This window comes from Phocoena phocoena, chromosome 5 (assembly GCF_963924675.1).
Source record: "Phocoena phocoena chromosome 5, mPhoPho1.1, whole genome shotgun sequence".
Lineage (NCBI taxonomy): Eukaryota > Metazoa > Chordata > Mammalia > Artiodactyla > Phocoenidae > Phocoena > Phocoena phocoena.
Genome location: NC_089223.1, coordinates 108490579 through 108514205, shown reverse-complemented (window position 1 = coordinate 108514205; position 23627 = coordinate 108490579). Strand labels below are relative to the sequence as shown.

Here is a 23627-nt window from a genome sequence, read left to right as displayed (position 1 = left end):
ATTCAGACTCTTCTCACATCAGTCTATTGAGTGGAATTCTTTAAGTCCCAAACTCATGTGAGCTGTGCTTTCTCATTTCAGTCATGCACCAGTATGGTTTGTTTGACCAAGCCTAGATGGTTGAGAAATCTGTGACGTTCAGGTCAGAACCCACTCAACAGGGTGAGCCAATCAATAGGGTCAGGACCCAAACTGAGGAAACATCAACTTCGGGGAGGAAAGCCACTCCAGCACCCACTCCTACCAAATAGTCATAGGATGGAGAAGCACATGAGAAAATATATCAAGAATACCTTTGTTTTTTGACAAAGTATTCCATAGGGTGATCTGTTGACTTTATCCATCTTTATTTTGGTGCTGTTATGTGTCTGTCTTTTAGTTAAAGACCATTCGTGGTACTTAGTTAATATTATATATTCCACATTGTGAAATAAGTTAAACAATGGGAAAATGATCTTTTATGTAACAGTTAACTTGCTTTCCCATAAAAGATAATGAGTCTAAATATCTCTCACCTAAAGAAATAGTTAAAAATGTAAGTTGGCAGTCAACACACAAGGGCTAAATGTCTGTAAGAACTTTCATCTTCAAAACAAGGTACTGAGTCTTTAAATGGATTTTCCCTTTCAGTCAGTCCGTCAACAAATATTTATCAGTCTACCATATGCCAAGGGCTGTGCTAGTGCTGGGGTACAATGATGAACAAGATAGATAAAGACCAAAGAGGAAATTAAGACAGAGGAACAGGGGAGAGATTAGTTTTTTTAATTCATTAAGAACTATTTGAGACAGAATAGGCAAGAATGACCTCTCTGAGGCTGACTGTTTAAACTGATGTTTAAACTGAAACTGAAGCAAATGCAGTCTTTGAAGTGATGAAGGACAAGGGAGACGGGTGTGGTGTGTGTGTTCGGTGGTGGAGGGTGTCCAAAATGAGCCTGGAGAAGAACGCTGGAAGACATTGATGGGTTTTAAGGAGGAAAGGGACATGATTTCGCTGCATAGGATGGGAAGGGGAAGCAAGGAAATGAGTTAACAGAGCATATTTGCATAGTCCTGCAAGATGCAGAAGGCTTACACAGGGTGGTAGTTGATAGGGTGATAGCACATAGATTTACAATGTATTTTGAAGTGGAGGCAACAGGACTTAAAAATAATTTGACATGGGGATGGAGTTGAGAAAAAAATTATCCAGGACTCCCAGGCTTCTGGTTGAGGATCATTTCCCTCAGTTTATTTCCTTCAAGTCACTTACCACAATTAAAGCAACTTAAGCCATTATCTTGTTATTTTATTTGTTTAGTTGTTTACTCTGTCCATCAAGAATAATGCTGTCAAATTGAAAAGTAATGCATGATCCAGTAATCCGACTCCTGGGCATATATTCAAAGAAAACCATAATTCAAGAAGATACATGCACCCCAGTGTTTACAGCAACACTATTTACAATAGCCAAGACATGGAAGCAACCTAAATGTCCACTGACAGATGAAAGGATAAAGAAGATGTGGTACATATATACAATGGAATATAACTCAGCCTTAAAAAAAATGAAATAATGCCATTTGCAGCAAGAGGGATGGACCTAGAGATCATCATATTAAATGAAATAAGCTGGAAAGAAAAAGACAAATATCATATGATATCGCTTATATGTTAAAAAAAAAGATGCAAATGAAATTATACACAAAACAGAAATAAATAGACCCACAGACATAGAAAACAAACTTACGGTTACCAAAGGGGAAAGGGAGGGGAGGGATAAATTAGGAGTTTCAGATTAACATATACACACTACTATATATAAAAGAGATAACCAACAAGGACCAACTGCATAGCACAGGGAACTATACTCAATATTTTGTAATAACCTATAATGGAAAAGAATCTGAAAAAGAATATATAGATATATATATAAAGAATATATATATGTATAACTGAATCACTTTGCTGTACAACTGAAATTAACACAGAATTGTAAATCAACTCTACTTCCACTTAAAATTTTTTAAAAAGTAATGCAAAACACATAGGTAATTTAAAATTTGCTAGTAGTCACATTAAAAAAGATGTGAAATTAGTTTTCATGATATGTTTTACTTAAACCGATATATCCATAATATTATTTCAATAAGCAAATAAAATAAGAAATAATGGGAGGGGCTTCCCTGGTGGCACACTGGTTAAGAATCCGCCTGCCAATGCATGGGACATGGGTTTGAGTCCTGGTCCAGGAAGATCCCACATGCTGCAGAGCAAACTTAGTCCGTGTGCCACAACTACTGAGCCTGCGCTTTAGAGCCCGCGCTCTAGAGCCCACGAGCCACAACTACTGAAGCCCATGCGCCTACAGCCCATGATCTGCAATAAGAGAAGCCATCGCAATGAGAACCCCACACACTGCAATGAAGAGTAGCCCCCGCTCGCCGCAACTAGAGAAAGCCCGGGCGCAGCAACAAAGACACAGCACGGCCAAAAATAAATAAGTAAAGTAAATTTGTAAAAGAAAAAATAATGAGAGATCTTACTGTTCTTTTTGTACTGAGTCTTCAAAATACAGTGTGTATTTTACACTGACAGACAGTGCACCTCAGTTCCGACTAGTCACATTTCAAGTCCTTAATAATCGCCTGTGGCTAGTGGCTATGTACTGGACAGTGCAGATCTGGAGCAAGAGCCACTGAAGGCAGGCACATTCAGTCTAGTTCACTGTTTCTCTCCAGCAACTGAAACGTTCAGTGGCACACTGAGAATTTGATATGTTTTGAATGAATAAATAAATGCTTGGCGATGGGGGCGTTTATTGGAAGCTGTAGTTTTGGGAGTGGGTTCAAAGCTTCCATTTTGGACTCGTTAGGTGTGAGGTGTCTACAAAACCTCACAGCGGAGATGTCAAGAAAGGAAGTGGAGATGAGAATCTGGGACTGAGAAGAGAAATCTAGGTAGAGGTATAATTTTGGCATCTTGATGGGTTCTGAATCCAAGGGAATTATTTCTGGGTTGCCTTGGGAAAGAGTGCAAGAGAAAAGGAAAAGCCTAGGATCCTACTTGCAGAGATACCAAGTTAAATGTTGAGAATGTTGAGTGAGAGAAAAAGAAAATCAAGAAAGTGTGGTCATGTCAAGAAATCAAAAGGGGAAGCGTTTCAAGGAGAAAGGAGTAGTCAACCCTACTGAAAGGTCCGGTTAAAAAATAATAAAAGAACAAAGAAGACAAGAGCAATGAGATCTTAATAATCCTGACACTCATTCCACAGTCATGGTCTCTTTTTAGCCTTCCTTATAATGTTGTTAGTCAGAGAATGATTGGCATTTCTTTTTAACACAAAATTTGAACATTTTAAAGAAGTTTGGCCTCCAAAAGATCAAGAAACCCAGCTAGTTTATGGAAGAACCAGCTCAAGAATCCAAGACCCTTAGTCCAGCATTATTTAAAGAACATACTTCAAAGCACTTGGAAATAACAAGGGACCATGGAGTTTACGGAGGGAGCATGACTGTCTGTGACTTCACCAGGTCTAGGTGGTTTGAGAGCAGGTGTACACTTCTTTCAAGTATGGAACTAGACCAAGGTTACGTGATTGGGATTTGTTGCAAGTTTCCTAAGTGCCTTCTGCCCTTCACTGGTAACGGTAAGAATTCTTAACACACTGTTCGTCATAGAACTCCATTTCTCAACCTGTCTTAGGCAATGTTATTCTACTACTCCTGCAGGGCATTAATATTAATTAAAAACAACTTTATTCAAGAAAAAGGTCAGTTACAAACATTTAGCAAGTGTGTTCTTATGGGTAAATCAGGCTTTCTCTGCTGTCTTTCAAAACACAAGGAATGAAATGATCTCATCTAAACTCTATGGCTAAGTAGTTGCGTGACCCTGAGCGAGATTTTACCTTTCCTGTACCTAGCTGTTCTTATCTACAAAACAGAGGGGTTAAACCAGATGATCTCTACTTCGTCAAATAATTTATGATTTAACGTTATAGTTAATTAGGTTTCCTTCTGTCCACATGTTTAACTTCAAATTTGATCAGTGTGAGAAGATCATCCTAAAGGAGTCAAGAAACCTAGGAATGAATTCCAAGTTCACCATCAGGTAGATCTGCAATCACTGTCCCCGTGTGTTAAAGGGGATGGTAACTCTCAGGCTCATCTCCCACACGGCTGTTTTGAGGACTGAACCAGATAAGTCAAGTGAATGTTTTGTAATCTGTATAGTTTCAGAGAAATTAGAAGTGCAATTATTGTTAAAGCAGGTGTCTGAAACACGGTATATATTATCCCTCCCAACAAATAACAGGCTGAGTCCCTGTTACTTATCCTTAGGGCATAAGACTTGTTACTTTTGTTGAGTAGATTATGGTATTGGAATATGCTCAAAACGAGAATGGAGATGAACCTCCTGATGTCTCCAGAGAGCGCCTCTCTTTGAATGTTTACAAGAAAATAATGGGAGAAAGAAAGAGGGAAGGAAGGAAGGAAGGAAGGAAGGAAGGAAGGAAGGGAGGGAGGGAAGGAGGGAGGAAGGAAAGAAGAAAGAAAGAAAGAAGAAAGGGAGAGAGAAAGGAAGGAAGGAAGGAAGGAAGAGAGAAAGAAGAAAGAAAGGGAGAGAAAGAAAGGAAGGAAGGAATGAAGGAAGGAAGGGAGAGAGAAAGAAAGAAAGGAACGGAAGGAAGAAAGAAAGAAAGGGAGAGAAAGGAAGGAAGGAATGAAGGAAGGAAGGAAGGGCGAGAAAGGAAAGGAAGGAAGGAAGGAAGAAAGAAAGAAAAAGAAAGAAGAGAGAGAAAGAAAGAAAAAGAAAGGGAGAGAGAGAAAGTGGGAAGGAGGAATTCACAGGCAGAGGAGGAAGAAAGGCCATAGCAAGGCAAATTTAAGGAAATAAAAGGCGAGTTAGGAGAAGTAACAGGGGTGGGGAGGCGAAGTGGGCAGCAGGGCAGGAACAGGAGCCAGTTAGCCCGGGGGCGGGGGACTGGAGTGGGTGGCGACTCAGTGGCTAGTCCAGCCACTTGCCAGGCGGGCACCAGGCGGAGGAGGAGGGTGAGGGTGGGGCTTGGCGAAGGGCAAAGGCTGGGCAAGACTTAAAAGGGAGATGACCCTGGCTAGTTGGTGCCGCCTTTGACCTCCGACGCCCGGGGCAAGGGGACCCAACGCGGGAAAACGAGAGAAAAGGGCCACCGCTGAGACAGTCCCGCGGGCTCGCGAGGGAGGCGAACGGACCGGAGAGGGGGGACCCCTGGGAGCGCCCGGCACCCCGCCAGCATGTGCGAGCTATACAGCAAGCAAGACACCCTGGCGCTGAGGAGGAAGCACATCGCGTGAGCGCTCCCCAGCCCCGAGGAAAGGCGCAGAGAGGGGGAGTCACCGGCGCGGGGGCGGAGAGCCGCAGCCGGGCAGGGAGCGGGCCAGCGGGCTGCTGCCGGCGGGGTGCGGGACCGCCACCCGCCCGCCGCACCTGCGCACGCGCGCCGCCGCCCGCCCGGAGCGCCCCGCCTCGCCTCCGCCCGAGGGGGCTGCCGACCAGCCGGCTCCAGAGCGGTCCCCGCGCTCTGCAGCCCGCCGAGGGGGTGAGGGCTGCCGGCCGGCCGGCTGGGGGAATTGACCGTGAAGGTTGAGAGCCATTGAAGTAGAACACCGTTCCAGCGATGGGCTCTGGGAGGGAGACGGGTAGCTCTCCGCCGCTCCCACCAACTCGAAAGTTTTAGAAAACTGAACTCCGAAATATTTTTGACGATGGCAATGAAAACTCATTATTACAACTTTTGTTTAAAGTGAACTTTTTCTTCTTGCACGCTTGGTTAAGAAGTAAAAGGTTAATCCAGCCAGTAAAAAAACTTGGAAACCACTTTCTTAAGAGTAAGATACCACTTACTCACCTTGGTCTCCCCAGCTGTGCCCTCATTACAATTTAAAGATGCAGTGTTTTCTCCGGTCTACTTTTGTTTTACTCGTGTTCTAGACGACTTGGTGAGCGTACAGGACCGAACCTTAGGTCAGAACTGGACTCTGGTCCTAGTAGTGTCAAGTTACCTTGTGATCTGATTTGAGATTTGATCTGATCTCAACCCAGGAGGTTTCTAGGTGGTTTAGGAGACTAGTTAAATCTCTCTCAACCCCCGCAATAGGGTCAAAATAGATACCTCATTACCGGATCACCTCCTTCCCTTTTTCTAATCAGCACTCCTTTCTGTTAGTTTTCAATCCTATATAGTTAGATTCCAATGAAAACCTAATGATTTCTGACGTGAGCAGAACAAAGTCTGTGAAAGGAGGAATGGTAGCCATGGAATGACTGAGAAAGAATTTCACCTGAAGTCTGAGTGAGAAGATGGGAAGTACATTAACAAGGAGGCAAGGTGAAGTCCGAAGTTTTCAGCCCACATTCATAACGAAGGGTTTTTCTGAATTTTAACTTGTAGGTATAAACTAACAGCTGAATTTGAACCAAGAAGAAATTCTCATTAAATATTAGTTTCATCTTAGTTGATGATGCTTAATCTTAGGCAATTTTAAAAGTTAATTACCTATTCACAATAATCACAATACTTTCTAAACAGTTGTATATCCATTTAATATGTATCTAATTGCCCTCTAAACTACCTCCAACGCATGTGGTATTTTTTTGTGCGTGCAAAATCACCAAAATAAAAATAATATTTTGTTTTAGTTTCTAAATGTCCATAGAACCAAGTTCAGAAATCTTTGGGATGTTTCTATGTTGCTAAAATCTGTACTCCAGCCAGCCATCCAAATAACCAAAAATATGGATGACTTTTTCTTATGCTGAAAAGAGTGGGTTAAAGGGTTAGAATAATAATTGGATTTTATTATTTAAGAAAGGGAAATCCATTTGATGCAGGACAGATACCAATCAAAAGACATGAAAATGATCTGTAAAATCTCCTGCATAGTATTTAACACTAAATTGTTTGTATTTAGCTTTTAGTGCTATTCATTTCTCTACAAATTAGATTAGAGGGAGAGATTAGATTAGCAAGCAAGCCCTGTTTTGGGCTATGGCATAAGACAGTCTACCTTTTTTTTTTTCTTCCAATTTTATTGATATATAATTGACATACAGCACTGTATAAGTTTGAGTTGCACAACATAATGATTTGACTTACATTATGAAATCATTATCCCAATAAGTTTAGTGAATATCCATTTCATATTGATACAAAATTAAAGAAATCGAAAAAAAAATTTTTTACCTTGTGATGAGAACTCTTAGGATTTGCTTTCTTAACAACTTTCGTGTATAACATAGAGCTGTGTTAATTATCTTTATCATGTTGTACATATAAATTATATCCCTAGTATGAGTTTTTCTATGAGTTTATTTTTGAAGTATAATTGACCTACAACACTATGTTTGTAACTGTTACACAACGTAGTGATTCAATATTTCTGTACATTTCAAAATGTTCACCATGATAAATCTAGTTACGATCAAGACAGTCTACTTTCAAATTCTGGTTTTCTCACTGGCTGTGTAACCTTGAACCAAGCTTCTTAATTTTTCGGTGTCTGTTTCCTCAACTATAAAAATGAGAATGATAATAACTCATATTATTGTTGGGAGGATTAAATGAGATAATATTTGTAACAGCTGTCAGTTCCTGACCCATAGGAAGGCTCAAAAAAAAAAAAAGTTTGTTTTTTTTTCCTGGTTGAACAAAGTTTCTCAAAGGAAAATTAGTTATTGGTTTGTGTAATTAGAGCTGTCAGAGGTGATCCTTGTGCTTCTAAATAGAGTTGTCAGATCATGGCAAATTTAATATAACAAGCATAAGAAATGTGAGCAGTATCACGGATGGGGGATTAAGGTAAAAGGTCCCAGGCTAAAATGAAAAAAAAAAAAAAAAAGTATGTCACCCAGGTTGTGTTTTCCCTTTCTTTTACGTAATTGTAATTTTCCACTGATCATGACCTTCATTGAGAAGGAAAAACACTGAGCAGTCCTACCAGACCAAAGTGTTTCCTTTCATTATTTCTAGGCCCTCCTGCAAAGTTTTCTTTGCTGCGGATCCCATCAAAATAGTGCGAGCCCAGGGGCAGTACATGTTTGACGAGAAAGGTGAACAGTACTTGGATTGCATCAACAACGTAGCCCATGGTAATGTGCTGTCTTTGTCGTGCCTTGAAGGATACGTTTCTGGAGTAAGGCAGACTTGGCACCGTTGATATTTGTCCCAAGAATTGCAGTGGCTGCAGTTCCTCGGCCGAACAGGGCCAGTAGTCCTAGGTGGGGAAAAGCTAGAATAAAATGTGGGAGAGGAACAGAATCAACCTTTTTTTTTTTGCTTGTTTCAGAATGCCCCTCACTTCCCAGGCATTTAGATTTGTAACTCATTTTTGGGACTTTTGTCTTCTAAATTTTAGTGGGACACTGCCACCCAGAAGTGGTCAAAGCTGCCCAGAAACAGATGGAACTACTAAATACAAATTCTCGATTCCTCCACGACAACATTGTTGAGTATGCCAAGCGCCTGTCAGCAACCCTGCCGGACAGACTCTCTGTGTGCTATTTTACAAATTCAGGGTATGTTCTGAGGTTTTCTACCCATCCCCATTCCCACCAATCTCTTTGTTTCCTCTCTTTTCTGTTTGATTGCTGGTGGAGTACAAATATCTAAAAAGGTTTCCTGAGATTCTTGCCGTTTACTAATGACCCCACATGGGGGACCTGACCATTCTGGTTCTTTTGCTTTGACCCACCAGCCCTTTGTAGGTAAGATACCTGACAGCATGTTCCAGGACTCCTGACACAGCCTATAACAACAGTCCCGTGATTAACAAGTTCATGCCACTCAGCTTTTTATTACCACAGCTTCCTTGGTGAAAGATGGGGAAAGCATACCCTTAAGTATCCCTAAAGGATGGATACTTGGGTTGTAACAAAATATTGGCAAAAATATCCAAGTCTGGTGTTCATGTGAGAAAACCTAACTAGTCAAATGGCACCCACTTCTTTGGGCAATAGAGTAAGTAGCTAAAGAATCTAGATGAACCTAGATAGTTCTTTCAAAGCATGAATAAGGAATTTTGGCAAAAAAAGAACTCTACTAAACAAGTTATTTAAGTATTATAAGATTTTTGATTGATTTGTTTCCTTAGGCAGTAAGCATTTCCCCAACACAAACACAAAGGAGGAATGAGTCAATTCAAGTGAATAGATATGTCCATTCTATGGAATATTATACAGACATTAAAAAGTATGTTTTTGAAAATACATGTTTAATGACAGGAGAAAAGCTCACCTGTACAATGTTATAGTGGGAGGAAATCCATCTATACAGCATAAGTTTAAAATGATATATATGAGTTAAAACTATTAGAAATCCTGTGAATGTTCTATTATGATTCTGTGATTCGTTTTCTGTTTTCAGTGAGATACCTTAAAATCAAATAACCAGAAGATTGGTTTATAACCAGAAGATTTTTCTTTTTTCTTTGTAAAGAAGTAGGACATTTTCGGATCTAATTTGTTGTTCTAAGGCATTCTTGCCTTCAATAAATTAAATATAATATTTGACTTTCACTTATGAAGAATCCTATACTGTCAAAGAGTGATTAGCCTTAGAGAGACAGCAGTGTCACCAAAGACTGGAGGTGACAGAACCTGGAGTAGTACAAAGAATAATCTCGAAGTTAAACAGACTTTGGAATCCTCAACTTTCTAAATAATGGTTCAAAAGATTTTTAAAAGGGCTTATGTCACATTGTCCCTTCTCTCTCTGCTCTCTTAATAGATCTGAAGCCAATGACTTAGCCTTACGCCTGGCTCGGCAGTTCAGAGGCCACCAAGACGTGATCACTCTTGACCAGTAAGTCTTGAACACAAGACTTCTAAGCAGGAAATGCCTTCAGAGACAAAATTATATTGATCCTCCCCATACTAATACCATAAGCATGTATGGAGGAGGCTGGATATATGGCACAAGGATTTTCTTTCTTTTTTTTTTTTTTTTTTGCGGTACGCGGGCCTCTCACTGTTGTGGCCTCTCCCATTGCGGAGCAACAGGCTCGGGATGTGCAGGCTCAGCGGCCATGGCTCACGGGCCCAGCCTATCCGCGGCATGTGGGATCCTCCCGGACCGGGGCACGAACCCGTGTCCCCTGCATCGGCAAGCAGACTCTCAACCACTGCGCCACCAGGGAAGCCCGGATTTTCTTTTTTGTTATGTATAGGTTTCAAGGCCAGCTCAGGCCTGAAGGACACTTAATTCCTTCCAAGTACTTGGAGGCTCTTTTGGGTGCTGTGGTCATGGTCTCATGGGCTTTGCATGAATCAGGGTTTACTTTTCACGCATTTAACTGTTAATTGAGCCACTGTGATGTGTGTGTAACTCCATCTTTTTCAGAATAAAAATATAATTTCTTAAAAATCCAAGCATTCATGTCACAATTGTGATTATTCACCTAATTAATTTAAAAGATAACAATTTAGAGCATATATTTTTTTCTTTTTTTGACCACACCATGCAGCTCATGGGATCTTAGTTCCTCGACCAGGGATTGAACCCGGGCCCTTGGCAGTGAGAGTGTGGAGTCCTAACCACTGGACCGCCAGGGAATTCCCTAGAGCAAATTTTAAAGACAACAGATAGCCAAGTAAAAATAGTTCTTTCTCATTAATTTGTGATTTTTAATAGTCACTATTTAGTTTTACTTCTCAAAAATGAATTCATTATATTTTAAACAAGAAATTTGATAGCTTCCATCTTCAGTGAGATTTAAAATTTTTTTCTACCTCTCCACCCCACTAATCTCAGACACAAAGGGTTGAATTGAACATGCACCTCATTTCTTACCCTTCTATAGGCTTCTCTTGTTTTATGTGTTGGTTGGTGTATTCATTTTCTATTGTTGCTATAGCACATTATCATAAACATAGTGGTTTAAGCAGCATAAATATATTCTCTTATAGTTCTAGAGGTCATATGTCCAAAATGGGTCTCACTGGGCTAAAATCAAGGTTCAACAGGGCTGCACTCCTTCTGAAGACACTAGGGAAGAATCTGTTTCCTTGCCTCCACCTTCTAGAGGCTGCCTGCATTCCTTGGCTTGCGGTCCCCTCCTTCATCTTCAGAGCCAGACATTATATCACTCCAGCCTCTGCTTCCATCCTCACATCACCTCATCTATCTCTGACTGCCATCCTCCTGCTGCCTGCTTTCACTTATAAAAGTTCTTGTGATAACATTTGACACTCCAGGATTATCGCTCCATTTCATGATCCTTAATTTAATCACATCTGCAAGGTCCCCTTTACCATGTAACATTCTTAGGTTCTGGGGCTTAGGACATGGGCATCTTTAGGGAGGGGAGGTGTGATTCTGCCTGCCTGCCACAGAATAGATACTGTGACTGCCCTTTACTCCCAGCTACCACAAACAACACTGCAATGACTGCCCTTGTACATGTGCCTTTATGGACCTTTCTGAGAATTTCTTGGGGATAAAGCACCCAGAAAAAAGATTGCTAGGCCATAGGGGTACAGGGTACGGTAAACATTGTTGATGTGACCAAATCCTGCCAGATCAGTCTCCAAAGTGGTTGCACGCTCTACCCAGTGCGTGAAATGTCCAATTTTCACGTATCCTCACCAAAAACTAAGAATATCCTACCTTGTTATTTTTTTCTTAATTTTTGCCGTCTAATAGGTATAAAATGATACCAGGGTTGTTGGGGTTTTTTTTTAAATTTCCAGGATTTTTTTTCCCTTTTCATAAATTTACTTATTTGTTTGTTTGTTTATTCTTGGCTGCGCTGGGTCCTCGGTGCTGCGCCCAGGCCCTCTCCAGTTGCAGCAAGTGGGGGCGACTCCCCACTGCAGTGCAAGGGCTTCTCATCGCGGTGGCTTCTCTTTGTTGCAGAGCACAGGCTTTAGGCACGCAGGCTTCAGTAGTTGTGGCTTGGGCTCTGGAGCACAGGCTCAGTAGTTGTGGCACACGGGCCTAGTTGCTCTGCGGCATGTGGGATCCTCCCAGACCAGGGATTGATCCCGTGTTCCCCGCACTGGCAGGCAGACCCTCAACCGCTGTGCCACCAGGAAAGTCCCTATCAGTGTTGTTTTTATTTGCAATTTCTAATTATGAGTTTGAGTATCTATTCATATGCTTATTATGCATTTGTGACTTCCTTTCTGAGAATTACCTGTTTATATTCTTTGCCCATTTTTCTGTTGGGATTTCCATCCTTGCTTTTGCATGCATAGTTTAGATGAGAGGATCTCAGCCTTGACTGTGTTTTAGAATTACCTGGGGAAATTTTCTTTTCTTAATGCCAGCGCCCAGGTCCCACTCCAGACCAATTAAAGTGAATCTCTAGGGACTTCTCTGGCAATCCAGTGGTTAAGACTCTGAGTTCTCAACGCAGGGGTTGCTGGTTTGATTCCTGGTCGGGGAACTAAGATCCTGCATGCAGTACGGTTCAGCCAAAAAAATTTAAAAATTAAAAAAAGAGAGAGGGCTTCCCTGGTGGCGCAGTGGTTGAGAGTCCGCCTGCCGATGCAGGGGACGCGGATTCGTGCCCCGGTCCGGGAAGATCCCACATGCCGCAGAGTGGCTGGGCCCGTGAGCCATGGCCGCTGAGCCTGCGCCTCCGGAGCCTGTGCTCCGCAATGGGAGAGACCACAGCAGTGAGAGGCCCGCGTACTGCAAAAAAAAAGGAGAAGAAAAAAAAAGAGAGTGAGGGAGAATCTCTAGAGGTGGATTCCAGGAAACGGTATAGATTTTAAAGTTTCCCAAGTGATGCTAATATGCAGATAGACTTAAGAACCACCATTTGAACATTAATCTCTTTTAGTTTGAGACATTTCAAATGTTTTTTCCCAATCTATCATCTGTCTTTTAACTATCGTCCAACCTCCAAAAATTTGATTAAATCAAATAGTTGACATTTTCATCCTATGGTTTGGTTTTCTAAGTTTTCTTAATATCTCTCCCCCCACACACACCCATCCCCACCCCTCAGATCACAAAGATGCTCTTCTTTATTTTCTTCTACTACCTCTATAACTGCTCTTCATATTGACTCCACCAAGAGGCCGCTGTGTTACCATTTATGTATGGCTGTGTCTCTGAGCTCACTTCTGTCCCAGTCATGACTTTGTTCTTATTCCAATACCATACTAATTGCATTACTATGGCTTTGTAGCATGTTTTAATCTACGGTAGGGGAAGTCCTCCCTCTTTGCTTTATCTATTCATGGGCCTTTTATAATTTCTTTTCCAGGCCTCCCAATTATATAGCTCTGGGCAAGAAACATAAAAGGGAATATCATAGCCATCTGTATTTTAAGTGAAAGAAAGGAATTTCACAGCCACTTGATTACCTCTTAATCTTAGTTCTCTTAGAAAAGACCTCCTGTTCCTTACCAACTTTCATTTGAGCAATTGGATATCCCTTTGAAACCATCCCAGACAGAAACACAGCCCATTCTGTGATATAAAGTTGTTTTTAAAATTTACTAGAATGTAACTATCAAATACATTTAAAGAATACATACATCTGAAATTTCTCATGAAGCTATAGAAATTAATGTTTTACATTTAGATAATCTAATTTAGCAGAGCTAATGCAATCCAAAGAAATTAAGTTTTTTCCTGCTAAAAATAACTGTCTATGAAGTTACATACTTGGCTTTATATGTGTTTTATTACCTGGATCAGGAGAGTGGGACAAATTAATGGCCAGTCCTACCGTGAAAAATTAGATTCCATATAGTTAAATCTGGCACCAATGTTGAGATTCTCCCTGGAAGATGTGCAGTACTATTTTTCATATACTAGAAAAGCGTCCTTCTTTGAGTGATTTTGGTTACCGTCCTTTTTCTTTTCAGTGCTTACCATGGTCACCTATCATCTTTAATTGAGATCAGTCCATATAAATTTCAAAAGGGCAAAGATGTCAAGAAAGAATTTGTGCATGTGGTAAGTATCTTGGAATCCAAGAATCAGAATGTTACTAATGGAAGAGTGCCCAGTGATAACCCAGTCCAATCCTTGCATTGAAATGAAAACGTGAAAAAGGAAACTAAGATCTATAGCAGTTACAGAGCTTTAGCAAAGATCTGTTTGCTAAAGTCAAAGAGCTAGTTAATGACAAGATGTGGTTTAAAATCCATTGATGAGTACTGGGGCTTCCCTGGTGGCGCAGTGGTTGAGAGTCCACCTGCCGATGCAGGGGACACTGGTTTGTGCCCCGGTCTGGGAAGATCCCACATGCCGCGGAGTGGCTGGGCCCGTGAGCCATGGCTGCTGGGCCTGCGCATCCGGAGCCTGTGCTCCGCAACGGGAGAGGCCACAACGTGAGAGGCCCGCGTACCGCAAAGGAAAAAAAAAAAAATTCATTGATGAGTACCATACAAATTAGTATAGAGGTAGTGATAGCTCTTATTCCCAGCTCTCATTTTATTTTTCTTGCTCCTTGATGTTTAAATTACTTTCTCTATCGCTGAAGCCTATTTGAAACTCAGAGTTGCATGAAGTGTGTATGACTGTCTTAAAATTACTCTATGCTAAATTATTATGTAAATTTATTAAGTAAAATAAATATCATTTAATAAAGAAAATAAAGAAACCAAGCTGTTGAAACAGTAAAACTCATTTGGCTTAATTAAGGATCAGTAGACTTTTTTAAGAGAATCATTAATACATTCTTTCAAAATTTTAAGATCTGAAATTAGCGCTCAGGCACTCTAGCTTTCTGAATGATTACAGTTTGCTATATCGTTGGTAAGCTGGTTTATTTTCAATATAGAATTGTTAATACAGTTTCCATTCATTGAAACTTTCAAATCACACTTGTTGTTTGAATTTGTCCCTTATGTGACTAGGGATGCAATCTTGACTTCTAAGGGTCTAAGAGCAAATCCAAGTTCCTGTTCACAATGCAAAGATTTCAAGTCTCACAGAATTCAGAAATGTTAAGGAAAAAGAGCAAAAGAACCTAGAGTCACTTAAGTCCACGAGTCACCTTTCTACAATATTATGCTCCTGGAGGGAAAGGCCCTTTCTTAAAAGCTCATTTGTCCAGGAGACAAATCATGAGAAACTGTTATCTTTTGATGTTTTCAGGCACCAGCTCCAGATACTTACAGAGGAAAATACAGAGAAGACCATACAGACCCGGCCAGTGCTTATGCCGACGAAGTGAAGAAAATTATTGATGAAGCTCATAACAGTGGAAGGAAGGTTTGTATTTATAGCTTTGGAAACACTTTAATATCTTTTATAAAATAGATTGAAATCATTGTGATACATTGGAGAGGTGGGAAAGGATTAGATCTCAAATCGCTTTCTGTTCTTCTCTAGTTACGTTTTTACTTAGTTCATATTTCAAAAAGTACATTATTATAGTCATGCCTCTAAGACTATTTTTATTTATCCTGGAAATGTAATTACTATACCTGTTTCAGAACTGGTGGGCTAATTCTGACTTTCCCACTGGGATGCAGACTCTGGTCCAAAGTGATAGGAGGAGAAAATTAAGAAAGGTGATAGCTCACGGACAGAATATTCCAACTGAGAGTAGCACGAGGGGCTAATATAAGGTGAAGGGAGGGAAGAGGCAGGGTGGCCCTGGGGCCTTGGGGCCACTGCAGACTCCTGGACCCGTGGAGCCTTGGCTCTTCCCTAGAACTGGGTCAACTTTCCTGAAACCAAAGAGCCTGCCTAAGACAAGGCAGGAACATGTTCTTCCAATTTGGGTCTGAACTTCTAAAACAAACCAGAATCCTCCCAACTAGGAAACTAGAAAAAAAGAGTTTCCATGTTCTCAGTCTTCACCCTACTAGGAAAAAAAGAGTTTCCATGTTCTCAGTCTTCACCCTACTGTCTTTAGCTTAACGGTAATTCTCAGCCCCTTCAGGGGTTACTTACATGGAGTTACTTACATGATTTGACACATGCTTTGCCTTTCAATTGGCTTATGGCATCAACATGGCAATAAAAAAAGCGTTTTAACTGAGATAAAAATGAAGCCTGTGTGTTTTCCAGTTCAAGTATTTTTATCTTAATGACTGGAAAGTCATTTGCCTTTCTTAACTATTTCTTCTTTTCTTCCCATTCGTTTTTCATATCTTAAAAGACGTAGTCTGGACTAGAACGTTAGTTCCCCCCCTTTTTTTTCTTAATTGAAGTATAGTCGGTTGCTTGACTTCTTATCTCATACTATTTCTACGCTTTCTCTTAATTTAGTGTTACCTGTTTTTACTTCTCTTTTCTTAGCCTCTAGAACACATCCTCTTCAGTTTCTTTGTGAACTGCCTAATTTTGTTAAGTTGTAAGCCTGGTTCAGGGCAAGAACCAGAAATATAGCACAATAACTAAGGTTCGTGGCCACCAGTCACCCTCTCATCTCCTTAGTGCAAATTCCAGGTTCGGGCAGTCCTAATTTACCAAGCTGAGCAAACAGGCACCCCAGTGATGTGTTTGGAACCTGGGTAAATTTTTAGAGGTTCATATTAAAGACTAATCAAAACATCAGTCTTATTCAGTTGTTCCCAATGAAAACACTGCATTTAAATTAATCATGGAGAAATGGAAGGCACCCTCTCCACCATTTTCTCGTGATGGTTTCATTGGTACCCTAAAATTTCAGAAACTAATGCTTCAGAATTCTTGCATTTCCAGCGTGGACATCTTTTTAATCAAATGGCCAATTTGTCTCTTGCCGTGGGTCCATTCCCAACCATTTTTTAAGTCACCTTCTCCATAAGAAGTCCTCTTTTTTTTAGGGGGTAACGGGAGGAGGACCTAATGGACTTTGACCCCATCTTCTCTTGTATAGATTGCTGCCTTTATTGCTGAATCCATGCAGAGTTGTGGCGGACAAATAATTCCTCCAGCAGGCTACTTCCAGAAAGTGGCAGAGTATGTACTTGGGCATCCTTGGTCAAACTGAAGGCACTGTGACAATTCTGTAGGGCCATCCTGGTTGTTAAGATATTGAAATACTTCCAGACTAGCTGGTAAATAGCCACTTGGGAGTACCTGCCACCCAGGACTCCTGGAACTCCTCCACCTTCCCAAGATCCAGCAAATAAAGGGTTTACACAAGGTCCAGCAGGGCAGCCTCCAGAGCTGTGCTCCCACTACCCACCTGGCATCTTCTCTGATTAGTTGGTGTCCAAGCTTTACTAATTAGTAAAAATTTGACGATTAAACCTGCTGAACACTACTTCTTGTTCACTTCTTTTTCTTCCCTATTAAAATACTGCAGTAGGGCTTCCCTGGTGGCACAGTGGTTGAGAGTCCGCCTGCCGATGCAGGGGACGTGGGTTCGTGCCCCGGTCCGGGAAGATCCCACATGCCGCAGAGCGGCTAGGCCTGTGAGCCATGGCCGCTGAGCCTGCGCGTCCAGAGCCTGTGCTCCGCAATGGGAGAGGCCACAGCAGTGAGAGGCCCGCGTACCGCAAAAAAAACAAAACAAAAAAAAAACTGCAGTAGAGCTTACTTTAAGTAGCACAAACCCAAACAATATAGAATATATCTAATCTGGAAATTATGTGATTATGTTTCAAAGTCAATGATATCACATAGATGTCATTGGGGATTTGAACACTGAAATGTTTTTAACAAAGATTATAGACTTCAGGTTAACAACATTTTTAAAGTTTTCAATAGTCTGTATCTTATGGGAGGGTTTGGGGACTCTCAGTGACCTGAAGGCATCAGGCTGCCCTTTTGCTTTTCAGATATGTACACGGAGCAGGAGGTGTGTTTATAGCTGATGAAGTTCAAGTAGGCTTTGGCCGAGTTGGGACACATTTCTGGAGCTTCCAAATGTTTGGTGAAGATTTCGTTCCAGACATCGTCACAATGGGAAAACCAATGGGCAATGGCCACCCAGTGGCATGCGTGGTAACAACCAAAGAAATTGCAGAAGCCTTCAGCAGCTCTGGGATGGAATATTTCAATACGGTAAAATTTGACCTCCCCACTTTGATGCTAAGAGGGAAAAATAATGCATGTTCTTCTGTTTCTTTCCAATGTAATAAAGAATAAATCTCACTGTTGCCAGCTAACCACGCCAGGACCCTAGCCAAATTTTGATCTAACCATATTTCATTCTATCTGACACAATCCTCCTTGTACTTTTTTCTTGTGTATCTTTCCCCTTCCTAAAATGTTTCTATTAATTGTTCCAATGACAGATGGCTGCCCTGCTAAACTCTAGAGGTTATGATATTTCATTAACAGATAATATGATCTTTTTTGTTTTGTATCACATTTAAATTCCCAAAACACTTAACTTAGATGATTCACTACTATAAATGTTACAGGGCTGTCATAGGAGATACTAACTAAAATTCTATCTTTGGGAAATTTTATTTCCTTGATTTTACCCCTAAAAGTTATAAGCTTTAAGTTTGGAAAGGTTATTCTAGTTTGTGCCGTATGTATAATAGGACTTGTCACAGCTAAAAGTTAGAGTCAAATCTAAGAACATAAATTATTTGGAGAAAATGTCATTGCTTAGCTTTTTTCACACAGATATTCAAGCACTGAAACCCACATCCCCCTAACTAAACCACACTCTAAAATCCTTAATTCCCAACACAATGTCTGTTTTTCATTTGGACGAACTTATAAATTCCCCAATAATCCTTCATACCAGTTTTGCAGCTATATATAATTTAGAATTTTATTCTCAATCTTAGATGAATAGAATCATGTTATATTCTAAATCTAAGAAGCTAATATCACAGGGGAAATTTTTATTGAAATTATATCTTTACTTGCTTATGTATGAGCCAGATTTCTCATAGATGAAGCAATACCACAAATTCAACTATTCTATTTTCTCATTTATCGTTTTTCCACAGTATGGAGGAAATCCAGTGTCCTCTGCTGTTGGTTTGGCCATCCTGGATGTAATTGAAAATGAAGACCTTCAGGGAAATGCCACAAGAGTAGGGAATTATCTTACCAAGTTACTGAACAAGCAGAAGGCTAAACATACTTTGATAGGAGATATCAGGTATATTTATCATAAAGTTGTGGTGCAGTTACTCATTTGTCCAAATGAAAATTTGTTATATTTTATCTTATAAATCTAAAACAAGTTAACACAAAAGCAGATCTAGAAACACTGAAAAAACAAAAAACAAAACTCGTTTTTCCATCCAGAACCCAGATATCATCACTGTTAACTTTTGGGTATATATCTTTCCTGATTTTTATACTTTTTTGAAAAAAATTAAGCCAGGATCATTTCAGCAGGCAAAAGATGAACAGAAGGAACTTAAGGTTAACTCTAAATGATCTATTAGAAATATTAAAAATGACATCCAAGAAAACTCACTATTTTTCATATATATATGAAAACATGTTCATATATATGTGTAAAGATTAAAGATTTGTCATAGTTGATGTCTTGAGAAGTTAAATAGCACGACAAGGTTGTTTTTAAGCCTTATTATTATTATTTTCTTTTACAATTAAGAGAAGAAAGAAAAACTGATTGACAAAAACTAACTTGATTCAAAAACTAGGAAGTCCTGTGGACACTAGATTGGTATCTTGGATTAATTAGAACTAATAACAACTACCCTTTAAAGAGAATCACATTCAGCTTCAAATCAAACTGAAGTTTGAGGACAGTGTTAATTTTTTGTGACCGTGCAGTGCTTAATAAAGTGTGTCAAGTTCCCTTTCTTTACCCCCCTCAGGGGCGTTGGCCTTTTTATTGGAATTGACTTAGTGAAGGACCATCAGGAAAGGACCCCCGCCACAGCTGAAGCTCAGCACATCATCTACAAGTAAACACACCACTCACCGTTTGGTATCTTGGCTTGAATGCTTTTTTTTACTTCCTCTCATCTCCCCAAATGAGACAAGTTTAAGACTCGTGCAATTACAAATGTGGGCTTCTTGTATGCGAATATGAAAGCGCTCTCTGATCACATCATTCTGAAATAATCTTAGTTATCACTTGTATGCACTCACATGTATTTCCTGCACTCGTTAGGATGAAAGAAAAGCGAGTGCTTCTCAGTGCCGATGGACCTTACAGGAATGTGCTTAAAATAAAACCACCTATGTGCTTCACTGAAGAAGATGCCCAGTTTATGGTGGACCAGCTGGATGAGATTCTAACAGGTCTGTCCACAGATCTTTAAATAAGATGCCCTCACCCACACTCTGGTCAGACATGACAGTGCAACTTGCACTGGCAGAAGTGAAGGAGGATGGAAATGATTGTATACACTTATATTATCATTTATTTTCACTTTTTAAAAATAATTGCATGTCTTCATTGTACCATGCACCACAGATGCTGCAGTGTAAGAGTCTTTGAGCTTTGTACTATGAAAATATGGGAAATGCTGTTAATAAAAATTGTAAGCTAGGGACCTCCCTGGCAGTCTAGTGGTTAAGACTTCACCTTCCAATGCAGGTGGTACAGGTTCGATCCCTGGTCAGGGAGCTAAGATCCCATATGGCTCAGGGCCAAAAAACCAAAACATAAAACAGAAGGAATATTGTAACAAATTCAATAAAGACTTTAAAAATGGTCCATATCAAAAAATCTTTAAAAAAAAATATATATATATAAAGGTTATAGGTTAATATAGTTATATAGTTATCATTTGACTTTGTATTTCACTTATTACAATTTAATTTTTGAAGACTTATGTTTGTCATTCAGAATTATAGCCTGTCATAGGAATTCATCTTTTGTTTACCTCTGTTAAATAATTAGATTAATTTATTTTTCTGTTATGAGCATAAATTGAGATTAACAAGTAAGGTAACAATGTAAAACCATATTGAAAAACATAAAGCACTGTCAAATGTTAGAGCTTTTAGTTATATTTTTAAGATTCTATTTCTCTGCTCCCTCTCAGCCTCTTGGGGTTGGGATAAGGCAAAGCCAGGAATCAGTACAGCATACAAAATAGATCATTATTATTTGGAAAGTTGAGAGTCAACCCCAAGTTATTCGTAATACGGTCACTGTCTTTGGACCAAAAGACACCCAAACTTGGCCAACAGTCCAGATGCCTCTGGTGCCTTGAAGGGACAGGTGGAAGAGACTATAGGTTGGGGCAAATCCGTCACTATTACTTAAAATTCAGCTCAGAGCTTGAGCATTTTTAGTGGTGTGGCTAAAGAATTCTTTTTTAACAAAGTGAACGAGGCAGAGCTAACATAGGCTCAGCGTCACTTGTAATGACGAATTGCTACAATAAAAGTTTAAAAGCAGGTATTGTAACAGTGACACTTTTTAAAAACATGTACCTCTCTAGTTTTCTTTCAGGGTGTCCCTCTAGTTACCAAAGTAGGGTAGGGTGGTTTTTTTTTTTAAGGACTTTTACGTTCTTCTGTCTTGTCCGTTGTATCTTCCTTGACATAGGTTTAGAAGAAGCTGTCGGAGCCAAAACTGAGAGTGTGATCTCTGAGAATACTCCATGCAGAACCAAGGTAAGAGTCAGTTACTTAATATTTAGGGCAAAAGTTTAAAATTGGGGGAATTTAAGAAAAAGGAGTGCAAATTTTAAAAAATTGTACAATGACCTCTAGAATAAAAACCCACCTTTGCTAGAGCTGGCTTACTGTTACAATTTTGAGTGCACAGTTAAGGCAAGTGCCTTACCACTTGACAAGAATAAAGCCAAAGAACCATTCTTACAGGATCATTCCTATACTCCGCCCCCCACCAGAAAAGATCCAAAAACCCCCTCAGGCTTGCAAAGAGGGCCTTCAAAATATATAGAGAGATAACAGGTGTCCTAAGCTCCTTCCTGTTTGTCTGAGGGATGTCTGACACTGACTCAAAGTCCCACACACCACTCTTTAGTCAGCAAAAGCATCAGCAGTGTGACTCCAGAATGTCAGAGTTTGGTCCTCAAGTGAACTAAAGAAGAAACTTCGACTGGCGGCGGGGCATGGAGTGGCCTAGTTTCTGCATTTGATGTGCTTCCAGCAGAGGGCTTCCCCATTCTCTCCCTGAGCTGCCCAGGGTGTGAGAAAGCGCTCCCTTGGTCGGGAAACAGAAAGGCAAAAACTTGAGAGGCTTTGTTGCATAATTAATTATTTGTTTATGACATCGATGCATAAAGGAACACTCAAGCCCGCCTGCACATCCAGTGTAGTCAGCAAAGTCCTTTTCCTGAGTGAAAAACATGAGGCCCTTTGAATGAGAGAGCAAGTGATTTGCTAACAGAACGCTTCTGTCTCTTGGTGCAAACGCAAACCAATGCTAGAAATCACTGCCTCTCTGCTGTCTGAGAGTGGCTTATAGAGTCTGGGACAGAATCACAACTGTCAGGACCAGGCAAGCATTGAAAAGGAGCTTACAGGGACTTGGTCAGGGAACTAGATCCCACATGCCGCAGCTAAGAGTTTGCATGCTGCAACAAAGATCCCACATGCCGGCGCAGCCAAATAAATAAATATATAAAAAAAAGAAGAAAAGAAGAAGAAGAAAGAAAGAAAAGGAGCTTACAAAAAAAGAAGTTCCCACCAGAAATCCCACTTTGAAGTTAGCACGCGTTTCTGAAATTTTGGCTTGCAGTCCCAGATTTTAGGTTGACATCACATTTCAGATGTCTATGGAAAATAGTAGTAATCAGAGTTAGGGAGGAACAAGGGGCATTGCTGTGTTGTGTTGCGTCGTGTTGTGTCCCACGTGCCGTGTTGCCTGTTGGCCTGTGGAGTCAGCCCTGTGGAGCCTGGAGGCTGGGCAGGTTAGAGGCAGGCTGCCTGCTGGAGTTTCCACGTCTGTCTTGCAGATGCCTGAGGAAGCCCACTCGGAATTGCTCAGTGACGGCAGCCCGGACCCCAAAGAAAATCCCAGCCGAAAAAGAAATGGATTGTGCACAGATAAACATTCACTGCTCAGTAAGAGGCTCAAGACATGAGAGACGAGCATTTTACAGCAAGATAAATGTCCGGAGTTACACAGAATGAATGGAAGTGTCCCTTCTGTTAAAGCTCTATTATACCCGCCAAAGGAAGACTCTGCCTTCCATTCAGAGGTATAAATAAAGTAAATGAGTAATAAGAATAACCCAAGTGATAATCAAACCCTGTCAAGATTTAGCCTCTAGCCTGTTAATTCCTTACTTGAGATTTCTGAAAGTACTTCATTTATTCTACTCAATTTCAGCTTCAAATGGAATATTTATTAAGTTGGAAGTTTTGCGTCTCCTGTTTTAATATTTGACACGACAGAGCAAAGTACAGTAGTAGGTTCCTGAACTTTGGAGACTATGAATTCTTTAATGATTTAATTTGTATATATTTATGGACTATAATAAAATAAAAGATGATGTAAACCAAAAAAAGTTTGACCAGAAAAATGTATACCGTTCCTTCGCGGAGAACACTGGGGCAGTAAAATCAACACCACTTGGAAAAAAATCACATACAGCAAATGTGAAGAAGTCAATGAATAATTTGGACTTTTGTTGGGGAACTAGGTTAATCGTGGTCCTGTGGGGACAAGGGTGGAGGTGAAGAGGCCAAACAAGGAGTACATCTAGAAACACTCCTAAACATGCTGTTGGGAGACCTCAGCTCTGACTACTCAGACTGTCACCTTGGCAAGTCACTTACCTGTTAGGTGAAAAATTTTTCCACCAATCATCTTCATAGAGATACACACATTTCTAAC

The 23627-nt window shown here is 40.4% G+C and overlaps 1 protein-coding gene across 2 annotated transcripts; it reads left to right on the top strand.

Annotated features, from left to right (window-relative positions):
* Nucleotides 1-5142: 5142 nt before the first annotated feature.
* ETNPPL (ethanolamine-phosphate phospho-lyase) lies at nt 5143-23298 on the top strand. Of its 2 annotated transcripts, none has more exons than XM_065877571.1 (13): nt 5143-5314; nt 7994-8112; nt 8379-8538; nt 9749-9823; nt 13843-13933; nt 15080-15196; nt 16794-16876; nt 17701-17926; nt 18832-18986; nt 19678-19767; nt 19977-20107; nt 21366-21433; nt 22744-23298. In XM_065877571.1, exons 1-13 carry the CDS (start codon nt 5259-5261, stop codon nt 22870-22872), a joined length of 1500 nt encoding a protein of 499 aa, XP_065733643.1. In that variant the 5' UTR covers nt 5143-5258; the 3' UTR covers nt 22873-23298. The 2 variants fall into 2 exon arrangements, with proteins under 2 accessions (XP_065733643.1, XP_065733644.1); XM_065877572.1 differs by having other exon boundaries at nt 5259-5314; nt 8397-8538; nt 22744-22872.
* Nucleotides 23299-23627: the final 329 nt, after the last annotated feature.

Bases quoted from the DNA above. Each gene is read 5' to 3' on its own strand.
- ETNPPL (XM_065877571.1), top strand. From the start codon at position 5,259: ATGTGCGAGCTATACAGCAAGCAAGACACCCTGGCGCTGAGGAGGAAG. The intron at 8,113-8,378 runs GTAATGTGCTGT...TCTAAATTTTAG, and splicing joins CATCAACAACGTAGCCCATG to TGGGACACTGCCACCCAGAA. The intron at 20,108-21,365 runs GTCTGTCCACAG...TCCTTGACATAG, and splicing joins GCTGGATGAGATTCTAACAG to GTTTAGAAGAAGCTGTCGGA.